Source organism: Dermacentor albipictus, chromosome 4 (genome assembly GCF_038994185.2).
Source record: "Dermacentor albipictus isolate Rhodes 1998 colony chromosome 4, USDA_Dalb.pri_finalv2, whole genome shotgun sequence".
In the NCBI taxonomy this organism is placed as follows: Eukaryota; Metazoa; Arthropoda; class Arachnida; order Ixodida; family Ixodidae; genus Dermacentor; species Dermacentor albipictus.
The window spans coordinates 152,066,182-152,093,384 of NC_091824.1; the positions used below are offsets into that span (position 1 = coordinate 152,066,182).

The 27,203-nt window shown below is 45.3% G+C and overlaps 2 protein-coding genes across 2 annotated transcripts in view; both read right to left on the reverse strand.

The window, feature by feature from the left end:
* The window catches only part of LOC135909758 (MKI67 FHA domain-interacting nucleolar phosphoprotein-like), a 34,624-nt gene extending 14,617 nt beyond the window's left edge, over window positions 1–20,007 (reverse strand). The window contains exons 1-4 of the mRNA XM_065441825.1: window positions 19,879–20,007; window positions 19,497–19,640; window positions 12,251–12,359; window positions 7,668–7,879 (exon numbers count right to left, since the gene is read on the reverse strand). Coding sequence (XP_065297897.1) covers window positions 7,668–7,879; window positions 12,251–12,359; window positions 19,497–19,640; window positions 19,879–19,923 — 510 coding nt within the window. The 5' untranslated portion in view covers window positions 19,924–20,007. The remainder of the gene's footprint in view (window positions 1–7,667; window positions 7,880–12,250; window positions 12,360–19,496; window positions 19,641–19,878) is intronic.
* A 2,326-nt stretch (window positions 20,008–22,333) lies between these two features.
* The window catches only part of LOC135909757 (aminopeptidase N-like), a 39,314-nt gene continuing 34,444 nt past the window's right edge, over window positions 22,334–27,203 (reverse strand). The window contains exons 18-22 of the mRNA XM_065441824.1: window positions 25,417–25,533; window positions 24,619–24,786; window positions 23,778–23,927; window positions 23,145–23,226; window positions 22,334–22,537 (exon numbers count right to left, since the gene is read on the reverse strand). Of these exons, the coding sequence (XP_065297896.1) occupies window positions 22,358–22,537; window positions 23,145–23,226; window positions 23,778–23,927; window positions 24,619–24,786; window positions 25,417–25,533 (697 nt within the window). The 3' untranslated portion in view covers window positions 22,334–22,357. The remainder of the gene's footprint in view (window positions 22,538–23,144; window positions 23,227–23,777; window positions 23,928–24,618; window positions 24,787–25,416; window positions 25,534–27,203) is intronic.

Here is a 27,203-nt window from a genome sequence, read left to right on the forward strand (position 1 = left end):
CAATGCTTCCATATTTTTGTCTATTTCAGTAAAGAAAATATCACACGAACTTTAGAACTATATCAGTTCGAAACCAGGAAAGCAGTGCATGCCACTGATATGAAAAATTAAAAGGCAATGAACTGAACAAGTTGAGGACAAATATGTTAATGAAACTTTGTCATGCAAGAACCGTGCTTACATTCTTGTATATATGCAATGGCCAGTGAAAAATCTCAATGACGCTGTAATTTGTTTTAATGTATTACGAAGAAGCAGGTGTCACCGGTCGTGTATCGTGAGTAATTGCACCGAAATCAGTCGCAACAGAGGGCACGTATAAAAAGCAGGAATTCTGCAAGATATACGAGGGCAAGTCAAATAAATGTGAGCCAACAACGGGGTACTTCTTTTAAAAGTAGTCTTCATGAGAATTTAGACATTTGTCCCATTGACTAACGAGTCGCGTGATTCCCGTCTTATAAAACTCCTTGGGTTGCTGCTTCAAAAAGTCTGTATCTGGTTCCCTTGAGCTGTTTTTTCCGTTGCCCCAAAATGTAGAAGTCGCAAGGTGACAGGTCTGAGCTGTATGGCGGATGCTGCAGCGTTTCCCACTTGAATTTTGCCAGTTTTGTATTAACCACATAAGCGACCTGGGGACAGGCATTGTCGTGGAACAAGATGACCACATTCGTCAATTTTCCACGTTGTTCCTTCTTGATTGCGACACACTGCCGTTCTGGCGTTTCACAATATCGGAAACAATTGATAGCCTCTCAAGATTTAGCAAATTCTATCAGTAAGGGACCCTGACGACCGAAAGAAAAGTCAACAACACCTTTCCAGCGGAAATGATGGCCTTTGCGTTCTTTGGGCGTGTAAATTCGAATGTTTCCACTGTAAGCTTTGCCGTCGTGTTTCAGGCTCGTAGTAGTGGCACCAAGGTTCGTCCCCGATCACAATTGCAAACATGAATTCATCATCCTCATTGTGATACCCGATCAGATGAGTCAAGGCAGCGCGAAACTACTCCGTCTTCTCGCTATGGATCAAAATCTTGGGGATCCATTGCGCTCCAAAGAGCCGATAACTGAGAAGCTCATGAATTAAGGCGTGAACCGAACCGTGACTGATGTTCAGACGGTCTGCCAGTTCATCGATGCTTATTCTCCGTTCTTGTTTCATCAGCTCATGAACCTTTGAAATTGTGTGGGGGGTGATTGCACGATGGTTTTGGCCCAGTCTTGGAATGTCTTTACAACGTCCTTTGAACCGTTTGCTCCAACGCTTCACAGTGGTCAATTAAATGCCGTGTTCAACGTAAACGGCAGCCATACGGCGATTAATTTCTGTTTCGGAAACACCTTTAGCTGTCAAAAACTTCGCGACACCTAGCTGTTCAACTTTTGAAGTTCCCATTATGTGACGCAACCATATTCAACCCAGTGTATGAGAGCATTAAAGAACATTTATCTTCACACCTGCGTGTCACTTTTGTAAATGAGACATGCCGTTCTCCTACGCGCATGCCTCGCAGATAATGAACCGAACCATTATTGCGTGGTTAGGGTAGGTGCACTTTCATTTGACTCGCCCTCGTACATTAGAAATGCAAAGATACAATGGGATATACAAATGTGAAAATACGGCTTGATAAAGGACAAAAAAGTGTCACTGGAAACATAGTTCACTGCATGTATACACAAAACATCGCAACAAGATATTTAAGTATACGTATAAGTCTCCAATGAGTCTATGTATGTAAGAAAAAGTAACTGTATGTAATGCGTCAAACAAGGCAAATAAACATGTTGAACAATCATAGATACACAGAATCCTAGATTCCGCCCCGATTCCATCCACTCCCCCCGATGTATTGCGTGCGACGGAAGGCGGCGCGCTTGCTCCCCGCTTTTCTCCTTTGCGCACACAAGACTAAGCCACCATCGTCGGCTCACCCATTCCACCTCCCCCCCTATGCTTTCATTCGCACATACAGCATGCAGTGCGTGGTCACGATTTTATCCCCCTTGGACTTTATACGAAACATGAGGGCGACGGCGACGGCAGGAATGCGCCTGGAGTGTCCTTATAATTGCTTTCGCAATAATATAATAAACGTATCCGGCAACTGAAGCGTCCCGTCGCCCATTACTTTCCGCAAAAGAAGTATCAAAATCGAACTTTCACCATGCGACAATTCGCTGCGCCGCAACAATGTATTTTTTTCTGTGAGGCGGAGGCACCGAAATGAAAAAAAAAAAAACGCATAGGAAAGTATGTTGGCCAGAATCGAATGCCTACATCGGGCACCTAATGGGGCTACAGAATTAATACCGAAGAAAACATGAGACGATTGGCCCACTGAGATCCATACGCATATTGCTCAGTATCCTACACCGGCGAAACAAGACTTTCCGGAAAGGTTCCGCTCAAGGAACGCGGTGCAATCCTTCGAGTCCCCACAGTGATGGCGGCGAGCGACCATTGTTTTTTTTTTTTTCTCGTCTGCTAGCCAGAAAGCTTTCAAAACTCTGTCAGGTGAAAATCCGCTCGGCCAGAGCAAACCGAATGCCCACCGAAGTGCACCGCATGGTGGTCGGGGCCGTACGAGAAAAACATATGCGCTCTGGCTCGCTCTGGCAGCCCGCGGGTAGGGTAGCGAGAACAAAGAAATTGAAGAGGCTCAATGTGTTCTCGGCGAATAAAAGTCAAAGTAGAAAAAATAAATAAGAACGTAGTTACTTTGGCTGGCTTTAGTGTCTTGACATGGTTGTTCTGGCGTAGGTTAAAAAGTGTTGATATTTTTTTATGTGACATGACGGCACAAATGAACCACCCCAACACATCGTCTCATTGGACCTCGCTGCGTGCTTTGTCAACTCGTCTGCTAGTGTGTTGATTTCGCTTGTCCCGTTGTACGTTCCGATGTAAGACTTTAGAAAAGTCAATGGACCTTTGGCGTCAAATGTTTATAACAACATTAAACCAACAAAGTTCCGCAATTGAAAATTTAAAGCACAACTTAGGAAATGTCAATGCACGTTTCACATCAAGAGCTTATGAGATTTATACCCATAAAGTTCCGCAATTGATATCCATGCGCTCCATAGATTCCGTGGCCTCAGTGAGATGCCGTGGCGAGCCCGCTCACCATCAAAGCGCCCTTGAAACTTTGTGTTCGTATGGGACTGCTTGGCGTTATGTGACTGCCGGTGTATGGGCATTGCCACGAAATCCAGCCCGAGTTCGCAATCTTCGCGGTTAAATGTCTTTTCGAGCGTCAAAAAGACATTCTAGACAAAATCCAGAGTGATTTCCGGCGCCGGGGGTCGCTTTGGTCAGCGGTGCATGGACAGCACGAAAAAATTTCGGGGGGGGCTGAAGCCCCATAAGCCCCCCCCCTGCCTACGCCCCTGCTGCGCAGTGGTTGCATTGCGATTCCGGACACCGTCTCATTTGACAGTTTCATAGGTACTGACACTGCTGTATTGACATGCGCAGAACTCGACGACGGCAAGATCATTTGTCAGGTTTCTGCTACACCGCCGGACGATGACTCTGAGTCGGAAGATGACGCACCATGTGCTACGCTGCCGTCGCAAGCGGAGCGTGCACAAGCGGTGACTGTGCTTTCAGCCGCTAATACTAGTGACCGTACGACCCACTCCGAGATTCAGGTTTATTTGATTGCACGTAAACGGAACAGCATGCAACGGTGCATTCACGATTTCTTCCAAGCCTACTGCCGAGCGCGAATAAGTGCGTGAAAACAAAGGATTTCATTTTTTTTTTCTTAATCTGCTTTTTCGGACACCTGTTTATTCGGACATTTTTGCAGTCCCCGTGAGGTCCGAATAAACGGTCGGCGACTGCATTACAAGAGGTGGATGACAATCCCAAAAAAGCTGAACCTCGCACTCACAACATTGTGCACAATCGTTGGAGAATGCGATCAAATAATGACGAATGTGCTCTTCAGCGCAGAAGCGAGAGAGACAAAGACAGCTAACCACGTTGGATTGGACGAAGCTCTATTAATATAGTTTAAAGGTGATTGTGGCTGGCACGAACACTGATGGTAATGTTTTCCGAGAAAAATCCAGCAAGGTGGTGCTTTTTGTGGGCATCGATGGGTTTCAGGCTTCTGGTGGCTGGCTCCACTGCTTCAAAGCAAGGCGTGGTCTTCCCCACAAAAGCATCAGCAGTGAAGAAAAAAAAATATTACAGGTGGTTTGGCTGCACCTACCACGGAATACCATGTGAAAGCACATTTGTAACAGCAGAGCTGTTTCAGCTTTAGTTCCGCCATGGCGCGTTACCAGAAAACTCAGCCCAGCTGTGAGCCACCTTGCGTTGCACAGCAACCACCTATGAGAGCACCGAGCCACTTAACCTCCGCACACCCTATGCGCGTAGGGCGTAGCCGTGACATCACAGGCGAGTAAAGCTTGCAACAGCCGCTGCAGCGACACACCTCTCGCCTCCTTTGCTCCATGCGTACGTGCTGCTGCCATGGGAAGACCGCAGAAAGTCCAGACACCCGAAGAAGAAGCGGCTTACCAGGAAGAGCGCCGTACTGCCAAGTGAAAAGCGATGCGTCGCCGCCGAGCTGATACGGAACACCACGCTGAAGCTGTGGCTGAGAAGAGGAGGTGCCGAGTCGAGGATACAGAGTTTCAGGCCAGGGAATGCGAGAGTTGGTGCCTGAATGCTGGGAAAGCAATCCCAGCCTGTGACTGCTCGAAAACTTCTAGCGTCAAGCCCGCCACGACAACAAGTTAGCAAAACCTAGCATAACCTTGCAAAAACAAGAACCAACTTAACCAAGCCTACCATAACCTCGCAATACCTAGAAACGACTTATGCAAGGTACATAAAATCTAGGTGATCACAAGCTCCACTGTTGACTCTAGCCTTGCAACACTAATCAAGCTGCGTACGTTTTTCTTGGACCAACTTAGCCATTTTCTTGCACCATGTTAAGCATTGGTAGGCCGTTGTTTGACCGGTTGCTAATAAAATCCCTTGCAGTTGCGATGTCACTGTCAAACTATTGTTTTATTGCACACATAATACACATAGTCAAGCACACTAGGTTGCGTAATGTGTACAGGGTTACTTGGTGGACACAAGAGGATTGCGGACTTGCACATAGACCATTTTATGGTTTCAACCCATAATGGCCAGAGTTGTAGAGCAGCCTTCGCACTTGGATGAAAGGTATGCGAGGGAAAATCATGCGCTCCGCTATACACTTGAGTGGAGGGAGGTGGGCAGGCTTGACCGGATATTTATACTCATTGCTCACAGACTACAAAGGCACTTTAGTGTGAGGAAGCGAGGGCTTACACATTCTACACACCTTAAACAAAGATAGATGTCAAGAAAGCCAGAGCCAAGATCGCATACATGGAGGCCACGATGCAGTCCAAGTCATTTTTGTTCCAGTCTATTACGTACAAAACAAGCAAAGCCAAACTGGTTGTCCATGAAGTCAAGCTTGAAGCTGGCCTTCGCAGCCTGCTGCCAAACACAGACGTTCCTCGGCCTTGCGATACTGCTATGCAACGTCTGCAGCTAGGGCTTGTTGCTGTTCATTCATTACAGCAGCACGCTTGCCACACCTGCGCAATCTCTCATTCTCCAATCGCATCTGTCAGTCTTTGGCAGTTTAGTTGGCACAATTCAACACCATGATACGTCTTCTTTGTTGCTACAGTCACAATCGCTTGGCCACATCTTTTTCATCAGTTGACTCCCACTGTCTCTGTCACCGAGCTCGTTGTTGTTTAGTGCCCTTGGCGTGACACGTCTCTTCTTTAGGCATTTCCAATGACGATCCTGATTCACTTTCCATATTTATTTCATAAATATGCACGCAGGCGTTGCCGTGCTGGAAACGCTGTCACCTGTGGACATATCCAGTGCTAACCAAACAATATATTGCGAAAGTGAAAGTATCTGAAAATTATTGTCCAACAATACGGCCAAAGTTTGTAAACGGGTTGATGTGCACATATGTGTTTGCCTTTGGCCAAGACAGTCCACGACTGCAATTTTGTAAGGATTTCGTAGCGATTTTCCTTTCACACTTCTTACGCTGTGTCAAGTATTGGCTCCCCGCATTATCAACAGCATCAGCCAGCCATGAACGGTGGATGATATGTCATCACAAAATTGTGGCTCGCATCTCAACCATTGTCATGCTGTCGGATTACAAATACAGTCACTGCATTCATCGAATCTTCATCTCCTGGCAACATACCAAAAGTTGACTGCGATACAATAGTTGAGTGATCACATACTTCTTTGCAACAGTCATTGTCCAGTGCTTCCCTTGCCATCCTCAGCAGTGCAGACATCGAAGGTGGAATTGGCGTTAGTTGAACGTGCTTCAAGAAATCACCCAGGACCATGTAGCAATTTACCATGAAAGTTAGCAACTGGTGGACGCACGGAATGAAACTCATACAAGTTATGCAAATCACAAATTTAATCTTTACAACTTAGTGGCTTGGCTTGTCTTGCGATATGGGCAACTAATAGATCAGCTAGGCTTCACTAGTTTCGGTTTCAAGAAAGTGCTGATGACGTGGCTGACTATTCCCGCAACGGATCAATACTAAAATATCACTATTTCTGCTAGACTCCATGGCCAAATTAGCATGCAGCCATGCAGTCAAATTATCGTACAGCAAACTGCAAGGTGTCCAAAATTTCGGTCACCTTTATACAGTAAAAGCTCGTTAATTCGAACCGCAAGGGGAAGCCGCTTCAGTTCGAATTAACGAAAGTTCAAACTAACGAAAGTGAAGGAGAGCAACAGTACACTGCGATATGGAAGCAGTAGGGCATGTCAGAAATTTGGCGTGTCGGAAAGTGATGGCGTGTGCCGCGGGCACACGCCATCTTCAAGTCGAAGCTCTGGGTCCGACTGTGCCACACCACCGATGTCCACCAAAACGACCGTTAGCCGAGGCTTAACACCATCACAATGAATCGCGACGGCCGATACCTCCCAAGCTGAAAATAGAGGTGCACAACTGATGAAGACTGCCGAGACAAAGACGCTGAACGTGTGAAGGTGGCGAAGGCCCTGATTTATTGGTTCTTGATTGCAAGCGCAGCTGCGACGTACTTGGTTCGCTGTGTTTTGGTGCTTGCCGTGCCATCTCCGCACAACATTAGCAGCTGTGCAAGATTTGCAAAGCCTCCGAGATTCGCAACGGGCAAGAAGTCTCGGAGGTTACGTAGAACGGAGAGGCGGCAGCCGCCGCTGCCTTCTGGCTGACCCCGCGTCGGTTTGATTTTTTTTCCGATTTTGCCTTCTCTCGCCGTTCTCTCCGTTTCGGAGGCAATACAGCCTCGTGTGTAGGCAGTAGGTGCGTTTCTCTGGCCGTGTGCCAGGCGAGCGTAGTTCGAATTATCCGTGAGGGAACCTTCTCGCGTTCGAATTAACGGACTTTTTTATACATAGACTTCTGTGGAGCTTGGCCGGACCAAATCGTACAGTTCGAATTATTCATAAATTCGAATTATTGAAGTTCGAATTAACGAGCTTTCACTGTATACTCTAAGTCTATGGGGCCAGTGACGGTGCCACGGATTTGTCCAATTAATCAAGCAAGCCCGAATTATCGGTGTCTGAATTATCAGAGGACGACCGTAGGCAGGTGGTTGCTCACCTCAGGGACAAAGTCACAGCGGACTCCCATCTTGCGCAGCTGAGCCCTAGTCCGCTCCAAAGTAGCCAAGCGGCGATGGGCACTGCGCTTCTCGGATTCAGCCGTGCGACGGCGGTTGTGGACGGTGCGCACCACCTCCTTGCGCAGTGGGAACGGGTAGCGAAAGTGCCGGAACAGGCCCTCGTGCACATGCTCCCTAGGTACCACGCTGCCTGCAGCAGCAGCAAAACACGAAACATATAAATTTAGGCCACTAAAAATCAATTTGTGATTCAGTGTTACCATCAGCTCAAAAAAGAAATTCTACCCTTTACCCAGTAGAGCAAAGTTATATCTTCTTTTAAAAAACAACTAGAGAGAAGCACTAAATCAGTTTAGACTGATAAAATATATCCTTTCAAAACTCTATTTGTGTCAATTTCACAGCAAGAGGCCAATTATCAGAACAGAACCTGAAGACAAAACTTCCACTTACTGAATTTTAAAACATTTTCCCTGTATTTGAGCTGCTGTGGAACAGTAACAATTCTCAACAACATTGCCAAGTTAAATTTTTAACTTCTTTAGAGTAGAATGCAGTTCATTCTTACAATGAAAAATTTACTAGGCCCGAGCAGATGCCCTATGACATCACAGCCAGTTGGTGCGAAAACTTCAAGGTGGCATTGCCACCCATCTTTCATTTTTTGTGTCTTTTCTGATTTATCAAGCCTAGTCTCAAAGTAAGAGTGATATTTTTTGCGGTTGCAGAAGGGTAACCTACTAATACAGCAGGACTTGTTTTTCTGATTAGTGTGCTAGATAATCCTTGTGCACGTTGCTGCATGGTTCCTTTGAATAGCAAACTTCTCACAGAGCTAAGACACGCAAGATGCACAACACCACAACTTAGTACTTCTACAGCTTTTTTCGCAAGTGTTAAGAGAATGGAAAGCGCCATACCAATTACCAATAAATCCACTAATTGTGAAAAGGTTTTGTGAATTTGTGGAGATCTAGAAATTTGTGGGGACTTTAGGAATTTTTCATGCTACTATACATGTGGAAAGGAAAACATGCTTTTTGTGAGACATCTTGATCAGAACAAAGGCATGACAACAAACACGCAATGAGATGCATCTCAAGGGGGGACACAAAAGACAAATGTTCAGCTGAGCTAAATTGATACAATACACTTCAGGAAGTGCACACAGGTTGGTGTTGCTTTTAGCACTGATTTGGAGTGTTGAAAAGGATCTTCAAATATCTGCAAGGGCAAGAAAGATTTTGGGCAGCATTTGTTAGAGTCTAGCCATGTCTACTGCTAAAGAAAAAGGATTACACAATATTTAAAAAAAAAAAAAGAACTTCAGCTCGCAAGTGTTGCAAACCTTTCTTGCAGGAAAATGCCTCAAATCTGTAAGCCAGAATATTTGTGACATTACAACGATCATGTTGGTGCTTTGTTCTAGATCAAGCAGATCTTGCAAATCTTGAATGCTTTTATAACAGAAGCTCTGCAATAAAAATATGCTGTTCCTGTTCTACAGGCTGGGTGGACGATACAGCTCTACGAATTTTCTCCGGCAATCTGTACTTAATAATCATACCCCTTGTGTAATTCCCCCTAGAGGAATCCTTAAGGTAACCAAGTGAAGTGAACAGCATAGAAATATGACAATGACGAACAGAAGCACAAACTGAATTGAATTCTAGGGTTTTAGATGACAAAAACCATGATTTGATTATGAGGCACCCTGTAGTGGGGGACTCCGGATTATAATTTTAACCACCTAAGGATCTTTAACTTTAATTGGGGGCTTGTGTCCCGTGCTCCCAATGCACGGGACACAGGCCTTTTTGCATTTCACCCCCATCGAAATGTCACCATGGCCGGGATTTGATCCCACAACCTCGTGCTTAGCAGCGCAACATCATTGCCACTAAGCCACCATGGAAGGTAACAAGGAAGACACACAACGCTGTGCAACAAGCTTAACTGTAAACACTGCTTTTTAAAAAAACATAAGAACCTTAACTGCGGTGCTCTTCGGCCTTTAAAGGGACACTGAAACGATTTTGACAATTTTGTACAAATGTAATGAGTCATTAGGGTAGGTACTTCTGATGATTAAGCGACACATTTAGGCACTCCGCTTAATATGTGCAATTAATTATAAGGTTTTAAACACGTACATTCCTACCAATCACAGCAGCGCCACTCCCCCATGTTTTCAGCCATCACCTCACAATTTATGTAGCGTATTCACTTGAAAATAGCTAGAGCATAAACATAGATCGAACCCTATATATTGTGCTCTGCAAGAAATAAAGAATTATTTGAGTACAGGTCGACCCATTAGAATCGGTGTGTTAGAATCGAGCAAGGCCCTACATCTGCATTACGATATCACCATGGGCATTTCAATATGGCTGCCTCGTACGTGCTTCAAGCTTGGCTGCCATAGCTTCCTTCATGTGCTGTAGTACGTGTGCTTAGGCATTAGTCCACCGTATGTCTTCCAATTTTCTGCATTTGCTCTATCAACATGAAGTGCTGAGTTCATCATGATGCCACATTTAAAAGGAAAGTGATCACGTGTGCTGAGACAGATGAAAATGGGGCCGCATCACGGAGGTTCGCAGTACCTGAAACCTACATGCAGGACTGGCACAAACACAAGGAAATAGTTTTCACCAGTAAGCAACAGAGTGGACTGATGCGATGATCTACTTCGGCAATATGATCGCCTTGGCCCTATCTTGAAAGCAATTTGCGACGGGGACAGAGTCTGCCGCGTGCTGTTTTTTCACCACTTACAGTTCGCATTGAAGCGAGAGGCAGCTGCTGCCATGCTTCCTCACTCCACAGGTTTTGATAGCGAGTTTCAGCGGTCATCGAGTCAGATGTATTAGTTTTCTAGTGCGTTTGTGACACCATGCTTGTTAAATTAGTTAGTACTGTACTGCACAGGTACGCATTAGAATCGAGTAAATACGGTATTTGTGTATTGTGTGACTGCGGCTTCAATGTATCGACATGCATGGCAGGACATTTTGGTTTGCAGCCTTGGCCCTTACGATTCAAGCAGCGGCTCTGTTCTACATTCGAACTCCATTAGCTCGGTACTTTTGCTAGCGCTGATCAGGAACATAGGTCAACAGCTAATTATGGATACCATTTCCAGAAAAAAAAAAAAGGCTGACCTATGTTTGAATAGATATGGTAGCTACCCCAACTGACGTCAGTTGGGTGAGCTATCCAATTGGCTACTAAGGTTGCATCACCGATAATTTCTCCAACATTATGAACAAATATGTTGTTCATAATATTTGGAATGGTGGTTAATATGTCTCTGTAAGAAAAGTTACAAAGTGGCATTATGACAGTTTCTCACTACACTCAACCACTTCCGGCACACAGCAAGGATTGCCTGTTTGCGCTACAATGTGCTCCAAGCTGATGCGAGCTGTGCTGTTGACATTGGTCTCAAGGTTTTTTTTTTTTTCCGAGAACCATGAATCGCCCTTATTGCAATGTGGGCGTCAAACCTAGCAATTGGTGACATGTCAAGCTGTGACATCATTTCCTTCTGCAAGGAAACAGGCGAGTCGAATGACTGCAGTGCATCGGGCTGTCAGTATCCGATGGGCGCCAGGATCTACGTTTGCAGCCATCACTTCATGCCGGAAGATTAGTAACACGATAGGGAGTTTTAGCGGTTCCGGTATTCTGGTAAACACAGGCGGACTTGGCATTTTTGCCAGATGGGTGGAGGTGCAAATGTAAGTGGCCTGCGAGGTGCAGCCACCTGGTAGCACAGAGCTGAACTAAACACATACCTAATATAGCAGTGATCAAGCGTATTCTACTTTGCTGCTGGTGTAAATTTTTAGTAGCAGCACAGTCGTGAACATGTACGTCTTTTGATACATTTAAACTGTTTCTCACTTGGTTACAACAATACTAGTAGCTCTGTGTTTGGCTGGTTAAGTTCTCCGCCACCATGGAGGCAGCTCACAATGTTAATTTTGTCTGATGCCTTCTATCACAGTGGCAGTAGCGTGGAGGTCCTTTAATTTACATCTCTGTGCATCTGTCAAAACACCCAGCTCGCCTGCGTTTACCTGAATACTGGACACGCCCAGTGCTGCAACAACACTCGCAATACACGCTGCTTGGATAGCTCTTGCTAGGGATAGACAGCCAGGCGGCTAGTGGAGAAGTTGAAGAGGTTTTGCGAGACTGGAAGATACCGGATGTAGATGACATGACGTCACATCATGGTACAGAGCCAGTGAAGGTGGAGCTTAGCCCTGATCGCTGGACGAATGAGTTGAGAAGAAAAAGCATGGCTAGGGAGGAGGGTAACTTGTAACCATCCGTAGCTCTATTAGTGAGTATTAGTGTTTTACTGTAGCTGTACCCTACAAGTCTAGAAAATTTGTCCAAAACAGTTTCAAGGACCCTTTAGGCATCTGTTGGCACAACAAAAACTCTTGATATCAGCCACTATAAACTACCAATAAAGCTAAAGCATTCATGTGCATTCTGTGTACCGTAAAGAGTGGAAATTTGAAGTGTGCCCACAAATTTAGCTCACATTTCATTATCTTGTTGAAGAAGAGATAACCATCCATGGTGTCAGCAACAATCTTGGCAACATCTTCAGACAGAAACTCAACAAATGCATAGCCACGGCTGCCACCAGTCTGCAAATGAAAATACATGAAAGTCAGTGAGCCCAAGAACATTTGACAAAAATTCAACTTCTTCCTTTCTGCAAACATGAAAGGTTTCTCAGTAGCCTTGCAACAAGGAACACAAAAGGGGAAACTAACTGTACATTGTCTAGGAATCTGCCAGCACCTTCTATTTTGATTAGTTAGCTGGACTGGTTATACTTAGTTACCCTTTAAAATATTAATCTGCAACTTATGGGGTGCACAAATATTAGAAATTTAGAATACTAATAGAATATTCCCTGCTATTTGATTCGAGAATTCGCTTTTCCTTTCTTTCATCTGAATACTACGTATAAGGAACAACAGCAGTTCTGGCAGCATACAGGGAGAAAGATATATACAAATGGTGACATGTCTGAATAAGAACAGCGCAGGAGAACCACAGTTGTGCAGATGATCCAATTTGTGAACAAACACATGGAGCAGGCCATTTACATAGATACATTTACGTAACAGCTGCTAGCAGGTGAGTAAGCATGTCTTGCCCTCTTGCTTTACGATATGAAAAGTAGGTCACGAAGGAAATGGAGTGGGGCCCTACGGGTACTTTGTTGTTTATAAGAACAAAGGCCAAACAAGACCTGGTGCGTGAAGAGCTGCATTGTGTACTGGAAACAACAGGTCAAGGTTTTCTTGCACACACTGCATAAGGGCCTTGGTGGCAAAGCTGTTGGGCTGCATTTTCAGCAGCATGCACGAGAGGGTCTTCGCAGCGAAGACTCTTTGCGTTGTTTTCACAAGAACGAACTGAAGTGTCTGCCTGATGTCAATAGCAAGCTGCGACATTTATTGCTCTCTGCTCAATGGTCTGCTAAGCCAGATGTTGCCTGGTTACAGCTACGTATGCAGCTCTATGATTAACTTCTTCAGCAGCAGTTTGTACCTTGGGAGAAGGTGCCATAATGCGTACTAAAGGGTAAACACAGGTATCGAGTCTATACAGTGCACATGTCCAATCCCTCAACATGTGGCAGGATACACCGCAACTGCTACATGTCGTGACAGCTGGTGGAATAGAACGTAACTGAAATGACACGTTTGCACGTATCGACACTATGCAGCGCACACCTCACATTGCATGACTGCTCAAATTCTAGGATGCCTGTATAGGGCATGTTTGCGCAGCAGCTAGCAAACACTAGCATGGTGCAGTGATAGAGTAGCTGATTCCTGCGCACAGGGCTTGGGTTCAATACAGGCAGGAACTAGGTACTTTTTCTCATTCCTGGCGACAGCAAGCAGACAACATTGGCAACCAATATGAAAACTGGATTATGCTCATAACAGCCTACCCTGTAAAATTCAGTTAACATTGAGTGCTGTTTTTTCCCTCTTCATGTCCAGTCTTTTGCAGCCTGTGTGACCTTTCTGAATGCTTAGCCCAGTATTAAGAAATGTGCAATAACTTGAACCCCATGCTTGACTTGGTCAAGGTAATGCCGGGCAGGAACGCGCCCAAGGTACTCATTGCCTCTGCTTCGGTGCATTCATCTCGAATGTCATCTTGACCTAGTCAAGCATGGGCTGTAAGTTAAGGCACATTTCTGCATATGGGGGTTAATCTCCTTTTCAGCTGTGTTGCTCAAGTTGCCCATGAGGTAAGCCTCTGCCTATCTGCCTAACCTGTCTCAGTGCAGCCTGCAGGAAGCTTGTTGTCCCTAACATATCGCCCCAATCTTGATGCAAAGTTGATCTGCAATTTAAGACATAGCAGAACAGCACATGATCCCAGTGAGAAACACCTGCTGAACGAGCATGCTAAGAACACTTTTTGTACTTAAATGCAGCCACTACAAGCAGGATATTACACACAGCTGCAATTGGATAGTATAAATACTGTAAATTCCACAAAATCTTAAAAGTATGTGGGTAGGATGCACTTTAAACAATTATCCATTTCTAACATACAAGGAGGGAAACAGCTCGTCCCACCTTGCTCTTCGGACAAGTGCCGGTCAGCAAGACGTGCATCACGAAAACGCAAGAAATCTCTATGGACGTCAGACTCTGGAGTTTTGCAAGACTCATAGCGCCACCTGCCGGTGTGAAGAGGCAGTAATTGAGTAGTGCGAAGCCCAACTCCCTTGCTAAGTTACCTATGCAGCTAGCGACTGCAAAACAAGAATTTAACTAGATTTTGGTCCATCATCATCATCATCATCATCATCAGCCTGGTTACGCCCACTGCAGGGCAAAGGCCTCTCCCATATTTCTCCAACAACCCCGGTCATGTACTAATTGTGGCCATGCCGTCCCTGCAAACTTCTTAATCTCATCCGCCCACCTAACTTTCTGCCGTCCCCTGCTACGCTTCCCTTCCCTTGGAATCCAGTCCGTAACCCTTAATGACCATCGGTTATCTTCCCTCCTCATTACATGTCCTGCCCATGCCCATTTCTTTTTCTTGATTTCAACTAAGATGTCATTAACTCGCGTTTGTTCCCTCACCCAATCTGCTCTTTTCTTATCCCTTAACGTTACACCTATCATTCTTCTTTCCATAGCTCGTTGCGTCGTCCTCAATTTAAGTAGAACCCTTTTCGTAAGCCTCCAGGTTTCTGCCCCGTACGTGAGTACTGGTAAGACACAGCTGTTATAAACTTTCCTCTTGAGGGATAATGGCAATCTGCTGTTCATGATCTGAGAATGTCTGCCAAACGCACCCCAGCCCATTCTTATTCTTCTGATTATTTCAGTCTCATGATCCGGATCCGCAGTCACTATCTGCCCTAAGTAGATGTATTCCCTTACCAATTCCAGTGCCTCACTACCTATCGTAAACTGCTGTTCTCTTCCCAGACTGTTAAACATTACTTTAGTTTTCTGCAGATTAATTTTTAGACCCACTCTTCTGCTTTGCCTCTCCAGGTCAGTGAGCATACATTGCAGTTGGTCCCCTGAGTTACTAAGCAAGGCAATATCATCAGCGAATCGCAAGTTACTAAGGTATTCTCCATTTACTCTTATCCCCATTTCTTCCCAATCCAGGTCTCTGAATACCTCCTGTAAACACGCTGTGAATAGCATTGGAGAGATCGTATCGCCCTGCCTGACGCCTTTCTTTATTGGGATTTTGTTGCTTTCTTTATGGAGGACTACGGTGGCTGTGGAGCCGCTATAGATATCTTTCAGTATTTTTACATACGGCTCGTCTACACCCTGATTCCGTAATGCCTCCATGACTGCTGAGGTTTCGACAGAATCAAATGCTTTCTCGTAATCAATGAAAGCTATATATAAGGGTTGATTATATTCCGCACATTTCTCTATCACCTGATTGATAGTGTGAATATGATCTATTGTTGAGTAGCCTTTACGGAATCCTGCCTGGTCCTTTGCTTGACAGAAGTCTAAGGTGTTCCTGATTCTATTTGCGATTACCTTAGTAAATAGTTTGTAGGCAACGGACAGTAAGCTGATCGGTCTATAATTTTTCAGGTCTTTGGCGTCCCCTTTCTTATGGATTAGGATTATGTTAGCGTTTTTCCAAGATTCCGGTACGCTCGACGTTATGAGGCATTGCGTATACAGGGTGGCCAGTTTCTCTAGAACAATCTGCCCACCATCCTTCAACAAATCTGCTGTTACCTGATCCTCCCCAGCTGCCTTCCCCCTTTGCATATCTCCCAAGGCTTTCTTTACTTCTTCCGGCGTTACCTGTGGGATTTTGAATTCCTCTAGACTATTTTCTGTTCCATTATCGTCCTGGGTGCCACTGGTACTGTATAGATCTCTATAGAACTCCTCAGCCACTTGAACTATCTCATCCATATTAGTAATGATATTGCCGGCTTTGTCTCTTAACACATACATCTGATTCTTGCCAATTCCTAGTTTCTTCTTCACTGTTTTTAGGCTTCCTCCATTCCTGAGAGCATGTTCAATTCTATCCATATTATACTTCCTTATGTCAGCTGTCTTACGCTTGTTGATTAACTTCGAAAGTTCTGCCAGTTCTATTCTAGCTGTAGGGTTAGAGGCTTTCATACCCTGGCGTTTCTTGATCAGATCTTTCGTCTCCTGCGATAGTTTACTGGTATCCTGCCTAACGGGGTTACCACCGACTTCCATTGCACACTCCTTAATGATGCCGACAAGATTGTCGTTCATTGCTTCAACACTAAGGTCCTCTTCCTGAGTTAAAGCTGAATACCTGTTCTGTAGCTTGATCTGGAATTCCTCTATTTTCCCTCTTACCGCTAACTCATTGATCGGCTTCTTATGTACCAGTTTCTTCCGTTCCCTTCTCAGGTCTAGGCTAATTCGAGTTCTTACCATCCTGTGGTCACTGCAGCGCACCTTGCCGAGCACGTCCACATCCTGTATGATGCCAGGGTTAGCGCAGAGTATGAAGTCTATTTCATTTCTAGTCTCGCCGTTCGGGCTCCTCCACGTCCACTTTCGGCTATCCCGCTTGCGGAAGAAAGTATTCATTATCCTCATATTATTCTGTTCCGCAAACTCTACTAATAACTCCCCCCTGGTATTTCTAGTGCCTATGCCATATTCCCCCACTGCCTTGTCTCCAGCCTGCTTCTTGCCTACCTTGGCATTGAAGTCGCCCATTAGTATAGTGTATTTAGTTTTCACTCTACCCATCGCCGATTCCACGTCTTCATAGAAGCTTTCGACTTCCTGGTCATCATGACTGGATGTAGGGGCGTAGACCTGTACAATCTTCATTTTGTACCTCTTATTAAGTTTCACAACAAGACCTGCCACCCTCTCGTTAATGCTATAGAATTCCTGTATGTTACCAGCTATATTCTTATTAATCAGGAATCCGACGCCTAGTTCTCTTCTCTCCGCTAAGCCCCGGTAGCACAGGACGTGCCCGCTTTTTAGCACTGTATATGCCTCTTTTGGCCTCCTAACTTCACTGAGCCCTATTATGTCCCATTTACTGCCCTCTAATTCCTCCAATAGTACTGCTAGACTCGCCTCACTAGATAACGTTCTACCATTAAACGTAGCCAGGTTCATATTCCAATGGCGGCCTGTCCGGAGCCAGTGATTCTTAGCACCCTCTGCTGCGTCGCAGGTCTGACCGCCGCCGTGGTCAGTTGCTTCACAGCTGCTGGGGACTGAGGGCCGGGGTTTGATTGTGTTGTTCATATAGGAGGTTGTGGCCAAGTACTGCACCAGGGTGGCCAATCCTGCTCTGGTGAGGGAGTGCGTTACCGGTTCTGGTCACCGGGATCAGGCCACACTCCAGCCCTGTTTATGCAATTTTAACAACACGCGGATTTTTTTTTTTTTTTTTTTTAATCCGGTGGAAAATTGCCGGCACCGGGATTCGAACCACGGACCTCTTGCACGCGAGGCGGGTGTTCTACCTCTACGCCACCGCTGCACCTTAGTCCATAGTCCATAGTGTGTCCATAGTGTCCATAGTGTCCATAGTGCGAGTGTTTTGCGCATTTAACACCCAGACAGAGAGCTATGAATTTCTCCGATAGTCAGACGCGCCGCCGAACTGCCATAAAGCTCTCTCTTCAGACTGATGGCGGAAACGACGGCAACCGCGATAGCTCCACACGCTACGAAGAAACGCCGCAATTGACGCTACTGTTGTGTTGTAAATTGCCATGAACGTGAAGGACGGAATAACAACGTTCAGTTTTACCGATTTCCATCGCGATCGTATGAAGGGGAAAGGCGAGAGCACAGGATACGGGCCGTTCAACCTGTAGGGTAATCGGATTACTTGCATTCCAACAACACAGCGGCTCGCATGAGAAAGTGCGACAATTTTGTTCTTCCGTAATTGTGTTGTGTAGCCCTGACGGAGGACCGTGGTAAAGCGAAAACTTAAGAACCTGCAGCCGCCACTTCGTTGGTAACAGAAAAAAAAACAATGTTGCGAATCATCCTGCTTATGTGCCATCAATATCTCCACCTTTTAACAGACGTCCGCCTCCGCTTGACTCAACAAGTGGAATGGAGAGATTTGGCAAGTCAGCTTAACCAAACATTTTGGCTCGTTTATGAATTCAAAATCCTGTTCTAGAGCATCGTTGTATCGCGAGCTCATTTCTACTTTCGGTAGTTTCTATGTTCTGCGCCGATACAACAAGCACGCTTCGCAATATGCTGAGCCTGCTCGACTGCGTTTTTCAAATGTGAGCAATAAAGTTGCTGTAGGAGCACTGGATGAGTAATTGCGAAGTAACGCACGTGTGTAAAGAAAAAAGTGTTGCGTTTATTTACATTAATTTGTGCGCGCTTGTTGCTCGAAGCGTCTGCGAAAAGTTCAAATTAAGGTACTGAGCGATGTTGTAGCTCCTGCGAGAAAGAAAGATGCAGCACGTAGGCACTGTAGGAAGCTTACTTTCGTTATGATCGCACGCTGTTTGCTGCCTTGGAAAAGGTTTTCTGTTTGCTGCCCTGCAAAAAGGCTATGAAAGGATTTACTCTCTGTAAATAATTGCGAGACAAAACATTATGATAAAATACATAAAAATACAGGAGATACCTAAGTCTTGTGTTCAGGACATATTCAATATGAACCAATTTGGAACGCTTAGATTTTTATGCTGATATGCCTGATAGAAAAACCTGAAGCTCTCTGTACTAGCGAGTTGCAGCGCGCTGAAATAACACCTGAGACGTTATTTTATATTGTACACGTACTTCGCCCTGCTGAGCTTCCTTTCCGGAAGCGTGGTCGTGCGGAAGAAGCTTTCCGGGTCCTTGAGTTTTAGGAAACTGTGCCTCAACACAAACTAAAGAGAAGGGTCCATTGTGGCCTATGCACCTTCGCTTGCGGACAGCGCTCCTTGCACTACTCAGTTCGCGCCAAGGCGGCGATGGGGGCGCTGGTGACGGGTTTTTCCGCAGCGCCGCCTGGGCAGGGTCTGAGGTCTATTTAAGAACGAAGTTATGCAGAAGCTGACCGAACACATCGATGCGTGAATTCGAGCTGGTAATGGACGTCTGCGTATATGTTTCTCGCGTTTCAAAGACGTAGGTGATTCTAAAGCGTCACAAACAAATCCCGCAGCAACAACAACAACGACAAAAAAAAAAAAACTGTATCAACAGGATGACCGTTAATTGAAATGACATGAAAAGCAGCTTTCGCGCGCAACTTTCTGAACGTACCTTCCCACTTCGTGATAGCCTCAGGTTAGTTACCGTACCGAACTGTGAGAAATACTTCTTCATTTCTTCTTCGTAAAACCCGTGCGGGATGTGTTTGATGTAGATGACGCCACGTCTCTGCTCCTTCTGCGGTTCCTGTCCGGGCTAGAAAGATAAACAAAAGACATGACATTACACGTCACGTTCACACATTGCCACGAGTCATCATACGTTAGAAGGTTTTGTAATCAGAATGGTTACAAGGTAGCGGTCCAGAGTCGAGAATCACGTGTTTACAATGCGCAGCTAAACTAAACCGCTGCTGGTAGGAACATTATCAGCGTAAAGCGGCTGAACGGCTGATAAAAACGCGTGGTTTATCGAGCAGTTCAGGAATACTTGCCTTTCCATGCTCATTTTTCTTCGAAATCACCTTTTTCTTAGCCATTTTTTCGAAGCGACGCGCACACTACGCTGCCAAACAACGACAAAAAGAAATAATTGTGCTAGCGTTGCCAGACCAATAATCTGCCTTATGTGTTTCCGCTGCTACATCTGAAAAGCAAAAACTATGGTTGTTAGCGTCCACTCAAAAAGGAGCAGTTCTAAAAAAAATATAAGTAAATAATTATATTAAAACCTACTATTTGCATTCTTTTAATAGTTATTTATGTTGTAGCAAAACATATTATTCAGAAAAAAAAACAGTTATTCTGGTTTCGTTTTCAGAGTGCACTAATGTCGCGCTTGCGTGCTCGTATTTAAGGTCCCTTATTCATGTTCTAGTAATTTCCTAACTTTCCTTGTCGTACTTTGCTTTAATTTAGCACTCATGAGCGAGTATGTAATCACGATATCATGATAATGGCACATAGTTACCTACAAAAATTGCTGTCGTTAAAACTACCAATTAATTTGAATAGTGTAGGTGGATTTGAGAAGTGTAGAGAAATTTGAGAATATTGGCTAACGTAGCGTAAAGCATTTACTGAAACATTTCACATTCGTCCAATAACCAGTGACTTTATCAACAGGGTGTAGAGGGCTTTTACTTAGCATATTTTAATAACAACGAATGATGACAGCTGAAATTTTGCGCTCACTTTCATGTAGTAAGGTGACAAATCAAGAACAGTTCAAAAGAGTACGAGTAACACGATTTTCGTAACACGAAAACGCCCTTGGTCCAAGTTATGCCAGCAAATTTTCGAGTGCTTGGCACTCGTGAAAGGAGAACTAAATTGTGCAGCATGTGCTAAGTCATGTTTTTAACAGCGCGATGACAATTGAGTGCCGCACCGTATGGCCAATTTCGGTGGCCTACTTGTAGCTTTTGAATAATAAAGTCCGTAAGTGCGACCTAGAAAACTGGTTTCATAGCAAGTTTGTAACCTTCGAAGTCGCTATCTATGATGCCACCAAAGTGGTCTGTCACGTCGCTATAAAGAAAAAATTGTCGCTAGAACATTACAACAACATAAGTCACAACCTCTGTATACCGTCCAAATTGCTAAAATTGCAATCCGGGCTGCAGGTTCCCCTTCTTCTTCTTTTTGACATCATTGCTCTGCAGGCTGCAGGGGAATGATGACAAAAAGAAAATGGAGTTTTGCGTGCCAAAACCAAGATCTTATTATGAAGCACGCCGTAGGGGAGGACCCAGAAAAATTTCGGCCACCTGGGGTTCTTTAACGTGCACTTAAATCTAAGTACACAGGTATTTTCGCATTTCGCCCCCATTGAAATGCGGCTGCCGTGGCACGATTTCGATCCCGCGACCTCGATTAAACAGCCCGACACCATAAGCGGTAAAGAACCACGGCGGGCAATGATGAAAACAACATATTGTGTTATAAACGCAATGATTACGCATGGACACAAAGACTTATTACTAACTTGCCACGTTTACAAAACTATGATTTGTTGGAAATTTAGAAATATAAAGCGTCTAGAATAAAGTCACAAGAACACCTGAAGCCACAAGCACGAGAATTATATAGTCCGTGTACAAACCATCATTCCCATGGTTGATGAACAATTCCAAGGCGATAGTTCCCTCGAGGTTTGTATAAAATTCTATAAATTATAGCGCTGGCAGGCAGAGACTTTGCGAAACCGCGAAGTAGTTAACTGCTCACTTTAAGCTCGTGCTTATTTTTGCAGCAAGATACGTGCTATAGCATTTCCTTAACAGCCCTGGGGGCATTCTGTAAGAGTCCACATTTTCGATTGTCCATTCGGGCCACCGCCGATTGGCTGGAGCTGTACGAGCGACGAGACCGGCGCCCCCAACCACTCTCTTTCTCGCACGTCGCAAACCTATGGAGCTGCGTGGCATTACATAGCTGTAATAAAGTTGAAAGGCGATTGAGCCTCTAGACAGTCGTTGTATAGTGGGACGGAATCACTGCGCATCTCTGCGGCGTCACCCCTCGCGTGAGAGTTGTAGGGGGAGCGTCGGTCTGCTTAAATGTTTTGACTGCACTGTCTTCGGGAAAGGTTCCTATTTTTATTCGGCACTACCTTCGGGATCGGCTTATATTTTTAGACTGCACACATCCACGGGAACCACTTTAGACTGCACCACTATCGGGATCGGCCCATATGTTTAGACTGCACTATCTCCGGGACAGGCCCGCGAAAGCGGCTGGAACGTACCAAACAAACCCGATACGGAAAAGGGAGAGTAACTACCAAAGGAAGACACTGTATAGATGGTCAGATGATTCCCTATCACTGTGGCCGTATTACAAGTCATTCCACACCCATGTACGGTCCAGTTATCGACAGAGCTTGCGCTGCGGCGATCCGAGCTTTCACCCCGGTGAGCGCACAGAAAATAATCATCCTGACCCACATAGACAAAACCCACGTCTGTCAATTTATTTCGCGTGCTCCCTTTCCCGGTGGGTGAGGACGAAGCGCTTGTCGAGCCACGACTCGACGTCCCGGTAGAAGTACGTAGTCCAGCGGATGTGCTCGCGCGCGTTCTGTATCATGCGCTGCACCTTCTCCTCCTCACTGGGTAGCACGTCTCGGGTGCGCTCGTAGATTGAGTGAAGCTGCACAAAGAGAGTTTTGCTTTCACGTACGTTCTCGTTCGCGGACCATCCCCAGTTTGCTCAAAAAGGAATGCCAACGAAATAAATGCAAATAGTACGTGCGGAGAAAGCAGCGATCAGTGTACGCACAAATACGTGTAGAACATTGAGATATTGATGGAGGAGACCGCAGGAAAGAAGCATTCATGCTGATGTAACTGGGCACCTGATGATGGAATATACATCTTTATGCTTAGTGTAGTACAATATACTATATACTACGCAGGTTAATTGAATATAACGTTAAATAACATCCAGAGATGACATCGTAGCTGGGCTGTACGAGCATCGACGTAATTGCAGCTGCCGTGATGATGAAGTACAGGACAGCCGTGGTAAAGGTCGAGCTATGCGGCTCTGAACAAACGCGCACTATGGAAAGATCGCATCAGTTCAGTCCGTTTATCTCCCACTTATACTGTATAAGGCAGTGAATAGGACAGCCATATGGCGTTCGTGACATCACGTAACCTCCACTACCTCTGCTTGTAGCAAAAAGTCATATGTGTAATAAAAAGCACGACGCATTGGCACATGAATGGCTCCCATGTTTGTCCTCGCTACGAACCTTTTCGAGCTCGCTTTCATGTCGAATGTTGTCCACGATTGTTTGCAGGATGGAATCGAAAAGGCCTTGCAGCGTACCGAACCTGCGAAGCAGCCCCAGAGTGAAAGGTGAGCGCTGGCAAGTGAACTCTTTGAGACACAAGCAACAGCAGAATACATAATACTTCAGGCCGAATCTGTTCAAAAACAAAGTTTTGAAAATTAAACCGGTTTGCAAATTTACCTTTATTGATGGATGTTTACCAGTTTAACGCATATGCCGCTTGGAACTGGAAACTTGGAGCTTATAGTTGAATAGGCTCGACACCACGATTAAATAGCGAAAAAAACTCGGCCACGTACGATACAAGCGCTGCACATCAGATGCGTCGCCTTTCGCTCGTTCGAGTTTTGGGCACTGTTTCACTCGATCTATATGGAACGTATCTACAACTTCCCTGTGCAGTGAAAATATACAAACCCACCCTCCTCTACATACGGAGGTTTGACTGACTTTTCCGGAGGGAAAAATTTATTCACCTTTCCTGCTGCATACCCATACCCCCACCCCTCACGGGAAAACACTTCCCAAGTACAATCGAGGCCAAGCATCTTATTTTAGCGGGGCCCGGCTGTGACCACTGTTGTGACATACCGGTTGAACATGGCGTCCTGGTGGTCGGTCATGAATCGGATAACACTCTTGCTGCCCGATATGCTGGTGCTTGAGATGGCGTTAAGCAGGTTCGCCGCCTTCTGCGTCGTCTCCACGCCGGAGTTCTTGTTTACCAACTGCAGCAGCAGCCTGCGGTGAAAGAAGGAACAACGGAACCCTATCTAGGACAAGAAAGCGGTAAACACGTGGAAATTCCTTCCAGAGTTTATGCAGCTATATAAACAAACGAAGCCAGTGCCTCTTTGCAATTTGAGTTGACGGCTGTGTAACATCGGCTCCCATACGGTTACAAAATAAAGCAATACGCACTGTTAAGCATTTCGTCCGTAATTGAGTTGCAGCAACTGCCCGACATCGGAAATAAGTTGCATGTGGTTGCCATTGCATCTTTACAATACAGCGAACGCGTCAAGGAAGCTCTGCATTGCCGCCTGCTCTGTGGAATTACTGGCGAAATGGAGGCACTTTCGTAGGGGCTCCTCTGATGGTGTCCCCACAGGAGGCAATGTTCGCACCATGTGTGTGTATTGTTCAACAGACAGCCGCCTGGACATTGGACACTTGCTGCGGACTGTGCGAGTGTCCATGCCTTGACGGAAACCGGGATCAATACAAGGCAGTGGCGCCCTTTACGAATGGGTGTACCCTGAAGGCGGCAATCGAAGCGCTCCAATGGCGCGATAGAACTTTATCGTAGAAGCGGGCCTGCGGGGTCATTATTCGTAGTCATGAACATTTCCTTTCCTTCACCTGACTAAGGCCTTGAGCAATCCTGTGCTGTTAAAGTTTCATTCATTTATTTCTGTGCCGAATGTCTCACCTCTCTAGTAGCTTGAGATCCGTGGTACAGGACAGCGCCTTGAGCAGCACGACACGCTCCTGGGTGTTGGGCGACATCTCGTAATGCTTCCACAAGAAGTTGAAGTCATTCTGGTTCCCATGCTTGATGGCCTGGCAGAACACGATGGGACGGTACGAGTACGGCACCCTGCACGAAATTGAGTGGTCATCAGTGCATTTCTACCGAAGCCTTCGTCGTGAGTAGTGACTGCGACAGCTTCGCCTGCACATTCGGCTCACAGCTGAGTGTCCCGAACCTGACGGTTGCATATACGAAGTTCGCCACAGGTAAATTAACCCTACAGCATGACGCAAAGTGCAGCGCACGCAAGCTACATACATACATACATACATACATACATACATACATACATACATACATACATACATACATACATACATACATACACACACATACATACATACATACATACATACATACATACATACATACACACACACACACACATACATACATACACACATACATACATACATACATACATACATACATACATACATACATACATACATACATACATACATACATACATACATACATACATACATACATACATACATGCATGCATGCATGCATACATACATACATACATACATACATACATACATACATACATACATACATACATACATACATACATACATACATACATACATACATACATACATACATACATACATACATACATGCAGGCATGCCAGATAGACAGACAGACAGACCTGAGTTATTGACTTAAGGCTAGAACTATATACGTACATGTGGTAAGCGGCGTCATAATTAGTCTTGAGGTTTTCGAACATCCTCCGGCAGAAGGAGACGCATGGATTGTGATCGTAGTCACAGCTCAGCGTCAGGACAGAGCTTCGCAGTATTCTGTAGTGAACAAGACGCGGTGCACACATGTGTTTAGAATGAAAATATGAAATAATATCTTTAAAAAAATTAATTATGGGGTTTTACGAGCCAAAACTACTTTCTGATCATGAGGCCCACCAAAGTGGGGGACTCCGGAAATGTGTCCCACGTAGAGTTCTTTAACGTGCACCTAAATCTAAGTACACGGGTGCTTTCGCATTTCTCCCCCATCGAAATGCGGCCGCCGTGACCGGGATTCGATCTCGCGACCATGTGCTTAGCAGCCCAAAACCATAGCCACTAAGCAACCATGGCGGGTAAAAAATATCTCTTTGACAACTTCAGAACAGCCCGTATTGCTGCACTGCAATTTTTGGTTTTATTTTGTTTTATCACGCTGCGACGACTGTAATTCTGAGTGTCAAATACCTGCTTTATGTCGCGGCAACACATACCGCCGCAATCCTATTCGTCCATGCAAGCAAGAGAACTCGTGTAACGTTGAGCCTAAACACATATCGCATATAAAATACTGCGGAGGTATAAAATGCCGATGGTGTCCATTTCATAGTTCCCTTTTGTGTCACTTTAACGGAGCAAATACTATAGCGTTAGGTTTTCTGAACTCGTTAATCAGTTTCGTACCTTCGGCGCCTACCGCATCGCAGACATTGACAGCGCCCCAGAAAGTGCTCCATTGATGGATGCGCATGCGATGCCGCGTGCGCTTCCGTTAATGAGAGAGGAGCGTTTGGTCACGTGACGTAAAGCGTGGTTTTTCTCTAACACCACCAAATAGTGCTGATACCCACCGACTACGCTCGCCGTAAAGTGGAAGTGTATCCCACGGGGTTGCGTTAACGGACCTTATAATGTAAAACTATTCCAATGTGTTTTTATTCCAATCTCCTGAAGGCAAATTTGCGTAACCGCCGATGCAAACATCGGGCGGTCACCGGCAGGGTTGTCTGAACAGGCTAATCAAACGCTCTCCTCGTTGATAGGAGGTCACTTTTGTTTCCTTGAAAAACGAATAACATTGCCTACGCTGAGCGGCTTGTCTTATCTAATTTTGCTGGCAAGAGGTGAGGAGCACGCTCAAGTGGAGATGGATTCGACGGGGCCGAGCCATTGCACTGAAAATCGATAACCGGACGAAGTGGGTGGTACCGGCGTCTGCGATTGGTCCGCTTTCCCTTACTTAGCTTGCGTTGGCTAGTTGAAAATTGCGGCGGCATGCAACGGAAGCTTAAGGATGAAGCTAAAATGGATCCTCAGCAAAGAAGAATTGGCAGAACGAGATCGTAAACATGCCGAAAGTGCTGGAAAACGTCACACGGCCAAGCAAGAAGTTTTACTATACGCAAATAAACCCATGTTTTCCAGCAGGTGTGAGTAGCCAGCGCGTGAGCGATCGGCGGCAGCTATCTTTTATTCCTTTCGGAACGGGGCTGCCTGCGGTTATTAAGAATAAAGTTAAGTTTTGTTCGGCATATTAATGCATCTTTAACGCGTACACGTCACTCTGACGCAGTTAGTTTTTGCGGTTTTGTGACGTCGCATGACAGGCAGGTGAAGTTGGTGCAGCCCGAAAGCTTTGACCAATAGCCGAGGGCTTATGGCTAAAAGGCATCGAATTAAAGATAACAATTTTTATTTTGTTTGGCCAAATTATTCATAATCAGTGT